Raw genomic sequence first — 9405 nt, forward strand, 5'->3', positions numbered from 1 at the left:
GGACAATTACCTCAAGACTTGTTTGCATACTTCCTAAAAGCATCAGATTGACTAAACAGGATGCTGGATTAGTTAGACTTTGATCTGACTCAACAGGGTTAGTCTCCATTCAGATCCATATCTTTGCTGGCCGCTTTTGTTGACTGTAGCACAACCGTTGCCGGAATGCTTCAGACCTCAGTTCCTATAATCTTCCAACCAAGCAAGGAAATAATTTTGCTAATTGGAGGATTATTAGAATTAAGTCAAGATAAGCACCAAATTGATGCTGACCGTTAACATCAGATAGTCCAGGGGTAGTCAACCTTGGCTCTTTTATGACTCGTGGACTTCAATTCCCAGAATTCCTGAGCCAGCTTAGCTGGCTCAGGAATTCTGGGAATTGAAGTCCACGAGTCATAAAAGAGCCAAGGTTGACTACCCCTGAGATAGTCTCTTGTGTGCCCAGTTCAGTTGTTCTTAGGACTTGCAGATATTCTTCCAGATTTCTTCCATTTCCAGTTTCCAATCTCTGGAGCTTTTTGGATCAATAGTATGTTGTGTCTTGGCTTCCTAAGCACCAGGAACTGAAATACTAATGCCCAGAGTTTGTTCATGATGTTTCCTATTCCTTTTGTAAAACAAATAATTCTGATCAGACTTGCCATTCTTTTGTTCTAGCATACAGCTTGCTTATGCAGTGCAGTCATTGCCTTGCTGAAAGTCCCCTTATCATTTCAGAGGTATTTTTTTCAGAAGCTACAATCAACTAGCATTAAGGTAAGCTATATTTGCATTTAGGTATAATTGCAGTTTGGGGGAAGACATTTTATTTATAACTCCTAGATAAGCAGGCTGGGAGAAGTGGCTGGAGTGAGGTGGGGGCAGCCAGTTGCTGCCTAAGCTCTGATTTACCCATGATGTTAGATTAGACTTTTAATGAAATATTTGAACTAGAATTCATATCTGAAATAAAGTTTTGGCTTAAAAAATAATTTTTAACCACTGTGAGTTCTATTCTGCATTGTGAGACAGTTTTATGACGAGCCTCAGTTACAATTCGTTGTTGCCTTGTGAGTTAATGGACATCGACATTTTCTAGCAAATAAAGATATTTCTTTTGAAGCAAGTAGTGCTTTTTTATGTATTGATGTTGGGGATGTTTTTTGTTTTGCCGTGCTGCTTCCGTTAGCTTGCTAATGCATTTTATCGTATTTTTTTATTCAAACAACTATATATGGTGAAATAAAACGAGATAAAACTATCTTACATAAATACAGAAATGTAGCACTTTGCAATTTTGTTTCTTTAGCTTGAATGAGTATCTCAGGTCTAAGCCACCTCTCTTCTTTTAAGTAGAGAGGTTGCCCTACTGTTGTGTTTTTTTTGTTTGTTTGTTTTTAATTCTGGTAATAACTAGCTGAGAAAGACTGTGAATGAAACCTATGCAAAATATAATATTCACAATTTATCCCACAGAAAATAAGTAAGAGAAAATAATTTCAGAAGGCTAATCAGTCTCTGTCATTGCTGGACAGAGAGAAAGTGAGACATCAGTAAGGTTGTGTTTCTGCTTCTGGTCCTCTATGTCTCTTGTCTGGGTTTTTGTCATCCCAAGCTAATGATGGGAGGAAAACTATGGTATTGAAGGAGATGGGGTAGAAAGTAGATGTGCAGGAAAATGATGCAACACAGTAGTGACTGCTGAATAATTAAGAATGACAGAATTAATATTGGATGTTGGATTCCTTCCTTCCTTCCTTCCTTCCTTCCTTCCTTCCTTCCTTCCTCCCCCCCCCCTCAGTTTCTGGCAGCATTTCTGAGATAATTTTGATTTCTGCCTGCTATGCAATATTTTGGAAGCTTGAAAGATTCCAATAGTTTGAGTTGATCTTTTAAATTCTCGTGGTCTCTTTTCCTGCTTTATTCTCCTGCTTCATATTAATGGTTGCTTTATTGATTATCCATTTGGTATAAGATGCCTTCAGATGCCTCTAGTCTATTAACCATGTATCCTGCTTATAAAATAATCATGCTACTAGACAAATATATTTACGTTCTCTATAAATGGATCATACATTAAAGGCAATCATTGATGGAGAGCAGCTGGACACAATATAGCCAAAAATGTTTTCCAATTATTGCCTAATGTCAATACATGCTTGTTTTCCATGTTTGGTAGAGACCTTAGTCACCTTATAATTTTGTCACAGAGAGAGCATATCTTTCTCTATGAAAAATGTTTGATGTAGGCCAGGGGTGTCAAACTGCTGGCCCGCGGGCCGGACACGTCATCCGGAAGCAGCGCCCACCCCATTGCCGGCAATGGCAAAACCGTCCCGATACCTTGCGTGACGTCACGTGACGTCACGAGTTTGACATGTCTGATGTAGGCATTCAAAAGATGCATTTATGTATTTATTTTTCCCAATCTAACATGAGATTGCATAGAAAGTACCTGGGATTAGAACTCTATGACTGTCAACGAAATACCTCTTTGAAAACTGAACCGAAGAGGGCCAAATGGGTGTGGGGAGAAACTGGCAAAAGAATGATTGATACTGAAAATGGGGCCAGATCAGACCAGGGGCTATGAAGAAAAAAAAATGTTGAAAAATTCCCACGGTGCATTCTTGTGGAAGGAACAGTTGGCCAGCAATGTGGAATCTTGGCAGCTGCTTTGTTCTAAGCAGCATCTCCTCTGTTTCGATCATGTGACCCAGAGCTCAGCGTATGCAGTATGCAGCCCTTGCCTCCCAGTGCAGACATAAAACACAACCATATGGCCACTGTGTCAAAAGGTTTGGAAAGAATTCCTGAAGTCATGCTCTGCTTGCTTTCCATGCTGTATTTTATCAAGATTATGCAATGAAATATTGCTCTGCGTGACTGAACTTTTGTATGCCATTTCTGTTGAGAAATAGTGCAGTTTTTCTCCTAAATGAAAGGACTGCTAGTAAATAAGTAAATGTTAACATCCAGTTTAAATGGTACACCCCAATGCGCTTTCTAAATATTGTGGTAGCTCTGATGCTTGCATAGGTGGAAATTGAAATGTGTCAGTGTACAGGTCTCTTTAGGGTGGTTAAAGATGGTTAAAGAAAGCCAGCAGATATTTCTTTGCCTTCCCAAAGAAATAGCTCATGTTTTGTGCTCTGCTACATCCCTTTCAATAAATAGGTCACTGGCATATGGATTGGTGTGCATAGAGGATGAGACTTTAGGAATGTTTTAGTGATGTTCTTAAAAGCAACTGCCTGTGAATTCAAAATGTTTGCTTACAAGCAGATCTAACAAATATCTTTCATACCAACAAAAGTATGTGTAAACAATCTAGGCAGTGTTTTGTTTGGGAACGTTTGAAATGCATTTTACCTGCTGCTTTAATTTATGCAGTAGATAAACTCAGTAGTAAATGGCAAAATGTAGAATGTTCTCGGCTCACTTCCTGGCTGGTAGCAAGCAGATGGTGCACCAAACTTCTGCATGTCCCTCATTGCTAGTCAAAGTGGAAAATAAGGTTGGGTGGTCAATTAGTTTGGGAGGCAAAATGTTCTATTTATTTGAAGGCTACAAAAAAAAAAAAGTTGAATACACTAGAATGAGTTACTTGGAAATATATGTGGTGAAATAGAGATAAGGTCAAGAATGGATGGATGACGAATGAATATAAATGGAATATAAAAGCAAGTGACCAATTTGAAAATAGTAAATTGAGTTGGTATGGTCATATGCTGTAGAGAGAATGAACAAGATGGAAATACATGAAGGAAAATTGTATGGTTTGAGACGAAAAGGAGGATTGAGAATAATTGGATAGAATTGATTTGATTTATGAAACAGTAAAAATACTGAGGGTTTACAATAATAGAAAATAATAGAGAGATATAGTGAATAGTATTCGTGTGCTCTAATTTTTAATCATGTTTCCTTTTCTTTTTCTTTATCCCTTTATTTATTTATTGGTTTTGACTTTCTATTCATTTTATGTGTTTGCATTATGTTGCTTCCCCTGATAGTTAGGCATAAATATTTCAGTACTGCAAAAACAACCAAAATTAAAATAAACCAAGGCATAAGCAGAAAAGATTATGCAAAACAAACAAGTCGTGTGGAGAAAAATCCAGATTTTTCATCAAATTGATTCCCTAAAATGGATAGCTCTTCCCACCGTGCTGCATCTTGCTCAAAGTTTTACCTCAGGGGTAGTCAACCTTGGCTCTTTTATGACTCGTGGACTTCAATTCCCAGAAGTCTACGAGTCATAAAAGAGCCAAGGTTGACTACCCCTGGTTTACCTGATAAATCTCTCAAGAAAATAATTCCAAAGCACAGATGAAAGCAGAAAAGTTACTCTTTGCAGAAAATAGGGAAATCTTGAGGTCTCTTTCAGGTAATCAGTTGATTATGTCAATAACAGTTGAGTTCATGTCTGCTTAGATTTGCTTGGAGTGTGTTTATTTAAGATTATCGGAATCAAAACCTAAGGGCTTTTGACAACCGAGGAAGCTTACTTATAACCTTGTACAATGCTACAAGAGTCATGTTTAAGAGCATAGGTATTTCCTGCAGCTGAGATTCTTGAGTTACTTTTTATACAGAGCAGGCACAGTAGTCTGGCTGCCTCCTTGCTTTATTCCGTAACGATGCACTTAATATTTAAAGCTTCAAATATGCAGTGGTTAGATTTCACACACATAAAGCCCTGTTTGATGGAGATTAGGTGACAAGAGATCCATCAGTTGACCATCCTTTTAGTGCTGGGCTTTTAAATGATTCAACACTAATATACTGTGGAAGGAATCTAATTTCCATGTTGATGTCATAAAGCTTTGCTAAGTTTTTGAAAGGGTGTGAAGAAGGCAGTTGATTTATTTGACACGTTTGTGTTGCTTATCTGTCTTAAGATTATATGTTCTCTGTTCCAAAAAATGTGAAGCTGCTGGATTAGGAAGCCATGAGTTTTAGTTGTTCCTAAGATGGCTGAGTGACTTTGGGCTGGTTGCTCTGTCTCAGTCTAACCCATCTTACAGGGTTGGTTTTGTGGCAAAAAGAGAAGGCCGGAGCATTATGCATGCTGCCTTGAGTTGTAAAAAAATTAAGAGAAGATATAATAATATACTTTACTTATGGAAACAAAAATTTGAATCTATTTGAATCTATTTGCTTTATGTATTTTCCCCCCAAATTCTCACTTTCTACAAAAATATTTTTTAAAATAGCAAAATTGGGGTGGGGGGAATGTTAAGTTTAATAGGAAGGTCCTTCTCTTCCATATCTCAACCAAGCTGAATGTCCTAGATACTTTTCTGTCTCCTATTAAAGTAAGTTTTCTGTACAAACAGTAGTTTCCTAGTGGACATACAACAAAGTAATCATGAAATAGATTATATAATTTTGGAAGCTGTAATGTGAAATATTGCAGATCTCTCCAACTCAGCACTCCTCAGCCATGCTAGATTACAGATCTCATTATTTCCCATATCTCTGTGGGTTGAGATAATATTCAGTGAAATAGAAAAATTTATTGAAATTCTGGCTAAATGTCAGACCTGTCCCAGCTTGGGCATTTAGGAAAGAAAGACCCTAAACACCATTTGTAGCAAAAGGTATACTTTTACTAATGCCAAGTGGTTACAGCACAAGCAAAATCAGATATGAAAATTCCCATGTAAATCTGGTATTTTTCCCTTCTCCCAGGCCTCCCCCCCCCCCCCCGGTCATCTTATTGGTGTCCAATGAGGTTCAAATTAGTTGTTTTGGTAACAGTTCTAAAGTTTGGTGCCTCTTTGATGGGCGTTCGCATTCCATTCCCATTCCCGTGTCCTTGGATCGTTCAGCCCGTTGCCTCTGGTTGGCACTTCTGGTCCCTGTCATCTCCCCTTCCTCTATCTTTCTATCCCCCCTCCTCATAGTTTATGGCAGACTACCCTCAAAATGAAGCAGGGCTGAAGCAGTGTAATGGCAGATCTGACACTAATGAAAATTTGGATAAAGTGTTGACAAATTGGAATCTCCTGTTTCTTTCAAATAGGGCATTATACACACAGCAAATGCACTGATAATAGAATGAGTTCCTAATGCCCTTCTCTTGATCAATACTTTTTGCAGTACTGTACTTACTTTTTTCTCTTCTACTTGCATCTTGTTCTAATTAGTTTGTGGTAGTATTACATGTTTTCTTTTTTTCTGAAAAACATCAATTAATAAATATAAATATTATCTATTTCAGCTTGCCCTATCACCCTCTCCACGTAACCCTGCTGAGCCCATTGTGGTTCAAAATAACCAACAACTTGCATTAAAAATAGAGGGAGTAGTCCAGCATGGCTCCAAGCCAGGCCTTTTTCGAAAGATTCAATCGATCTGTCTAAATGTGTCATCAACTCTGCAGAGCAAACCTGGACAAGAGTACAAGGTAAAAAAAAAACAAAAAACCACTACAGCATGAACTGTCAACATTTCTGCTCCCTAAAACCCATGCACAATTAAAATAGAATTTCACTCCACTAGGTAGCAAGAATTTTTTACACTTCAAGTATGTTCTTGTCTATTAACATGAGTGCAAGCTTCTGTGATGATTCTGGTTCCTTTGAAAATGAGACACTTGAATAAGACGCTGATCCTGGTGCTAGGTTCATATCCCCATGATGTGTATAACATCCCTGGAAAGATAATCCTTGTCTTCACTTGCTCCATTGACAGGAACATCAATCGATAATAGTTGCTAGTATTCCAGCAAGCTTAAAAATTGTGCAGCTGTCTGACAACAAGAAACAAATCTAGTCAAGTGAAAGAGGACTATTCCCCAAGGGAGGGCAAGAAGACCTAGGAATAGCTCAGCAATTTGAAATACGGTATCTTAGAAAAAAACAGACAAATAACTTCATATATTTTGTTTAGACAAGCTAAATGAATATATGGAATATTTGTTGCTTATTTGATTCATTTCTGGTTAATAGTGTCTTCAGAAAACCTAGTCTGTATAAGTAAAATGAAACACTCAACATTTCTTTAAACATTTGGTTGCCTGGTGCTTGCTTTCTCCCACAGATACCCATTGACAACCTAACTAATGAGATGGAACAGATGGTGGAGCCTCACAATGATTACTTCAGCACACAATTCCTCTTGAACTTCATTGTTGTTGGCACCCATAGCATCACAGTGGAGTCCTCAGTTCGAGATCTCAATGGCATTGTATGGAAGACAGGGCCAAAAACCACACTATTGATTAAGTCTCTTGAAGATCCATACTCCCAGCAGATTCGGCTTCAGCAACAGCAGGGGCAGCAGCTGTCTCAACAACCACAGCAGCTGCAACCACAGCCACGGACGGCTTACTCCCGTTTTTAGCTCTCATATATCAGACAAGGAGCCTATGTCAAGGGCATTACAGATTGTTTGGAAATTTTTTCTTTCCCCAGGGCTCACATTTCTTCCTCTATAACAGCGGCAGTCTTGATTCTTCTTTGTTTCCTTAAGCACAATTTGCATGTTTGAAATGCTGTGGGATCACTAATATGACAGTAGATTAAGGCAATTTGTGGCAAACTGGTTATGTAAAGTGGTTCGGCTTGAAGTTCCAGTTATCATCTTCATCTCACTTCATTACAGTTTTGCCCTTGTGATGTAATACAAGTCCTAGTTTAACTTAAAAAAACAATCCCCAATTTCATGTGATGTCTTTCAAATGCAGGGTTATCAGTCACTAAAAGACTGGTATGGACCAAAGTCATCTAAAAGCTGCTTACAATAGCTTCCTGCTAAACCAGCTCATCTAACCAAGATTCAGTACAAGTGATGGAGTCTAGTTGCATTACATAACACAGCCAATCACTTTAGTCTAATTTCATCCCTTCTCTCTTAAACTGTGTTCTACTTAAAGAATATTTTATCTGAATTATTTCTTTATGAAGATCACTATGGAGCCTGAGATAAGAATAGTTTTGATTGGTATCCCAAAGCATCCATCTTCATCTGCACTGCCTGTGAGATATCCTTCTTGGTGAGTGAGCAAGGAGATCTAAAGGGATTTTTTAAAATTGCAATCATAATAGCTCTTTGAGTCATCTAGTTCCCAGTTCCTGCTGTATATGATTCTGCTTATTACACTATGAGGAAGTACTCCCCCACATCCTCAAAATAATGCTATCTGGATTTAAAATAAATATATAACATAATGCATCTAAAAGTGGGAGAATTTTGATACAAAGGTCCACACTGAGAAGGTGGCATTGTTACTTAAAAAGAGAATACATTCTAAAGTAGAACAGTGATAGAAGGACAATGCATGACCGCTAACCTGTAATCTGAAGGGGATGCACTTTGCCTGCTATTATTAGTTCCTTCCTCATACAGGCTTAATAAGTATCCTGTTGAGAAGATTCTCGCGTTACCTATTTCATGAATAAAAACTTGCTGATAGATATAAAAGGAAGTCAGTGGATCTGAACACTCTGATGAGCACATACCATAAATGGTTTGTGGACTGCATATTATAGTAACAAAGGAGGAATTGCCCTTTGCAATGAGTCTAAGCCTCTTTTCAACTGGTTGTTGTTATTTGTTCGGTTGTGGAGAGTTACAAGCATGTTGGTGGAAGTCCTCATTGTCTTATTCAGTTAAAGTGAGTTAGGGTGTGTGTGTGTGTGTGGTAGTTGGTTTTTTTTAGCAAGAGGGGTTTTTATACTGATGGTAGGGAAATTACTCAAATAGGTTTTTATTAATTAAATTATTGTGTGGTCTTTTTCTTATGTACATGCCAGTTTAATAAATTGTTTTTAATTTTCATTTGGTTATTAAAAATGGAATTCCTTGTGAACATGTAGCCATTATCCAGTCAACAGACCTGTACATACATCTTAATAATGAAATAAATACCACATCCCAATGCATATTGCAGCTCTAAGAACTCTTGAATCTAAGATCCAATGCAATCCTAATCTTCATAACTTCAGAAAAAGTCTGCTTTGGTATGATTATTTTGAAATCCAGTATTTGTTTATTTAAGTTATATCCTTATATCCATATATCCTTATATCCAGTTATATCCATTCAGGAGCTCATGGCATATACAGTAGATAGTGCTCCCTCCTACTTTTCCCACAATAACACTCCTATGAACTGAAGGGGACTGACTGGCCAAAAGTCAATAAGATTCTGTGGAGGAGGGTGGACTAGAAATTGGGCTTTGTAGCAGAATGGTACATACTGTTTGTGAGGGAATTTGAGTTAGATTACCTGTTCGTTGACAACCAGCTCTGTTTTTCCCTGAGACTAGGAAAAAAAAAAACACCAAAAAGGGTTATTGTGTGCCTAAATATTTACTTGAATGCAGTGCTGGACTAGATGAACTTCAGCAAATTGAAAGTGAAGGCATGGCTCAATTAAAAAACTTCCTAACAGGAAGAGCAGTTTGACAGT

At 37.8% G+C, this 9405-nt stretch overlaps 1 protein-coding gene across 1 annotated transcript in view; it reads left to right on the forward strand.

The window, feature by feature from the left end:
• Nucleotides 1–8854, forward strand: part of INTS7 (integrator complex subunit 7) — a 45875-nt gene extending 37021 nt beyond the window's left edge. Inside the window, exons 17-19 of the mRNA XM_015814656.1 lie at nt 661–759; nt 6212–6397; nt 7033–8854. Of these exons, the coding sequence (XP_015670142.1) occupies nt 661–759; nt 6212–6397; nt 7033–7335 (588 nt within the window). The 3' untranslated portion in view covers nt 7336–8854. The remainder of the gene's footprint in view (nt 1–660; nt 760–6211; nt 6398–7032) is intronic.
• Nucleotides 8855–9405: the final 551 nt, after the last annotated feature.

The sequence above is a fragment of the Protobothrops mucrosquamatus genome, unplaced genomic scaffold (genome assembly GCF_001527695.2).
Source record: "Protobothrops mucrosquamatus isolate PMUCROS unplaced genomic scaffold, P.Mucros_1.0 scaffold_91, whole genome shotgun sequence".
Taxonomy (NCBI): domain Eukaryota; kingdom Metazoa; phylum Chordata; class Lepidosauria; order Squamata; family Viperidae; genus Protobothrops; species Protobothrops mucrosquamatus.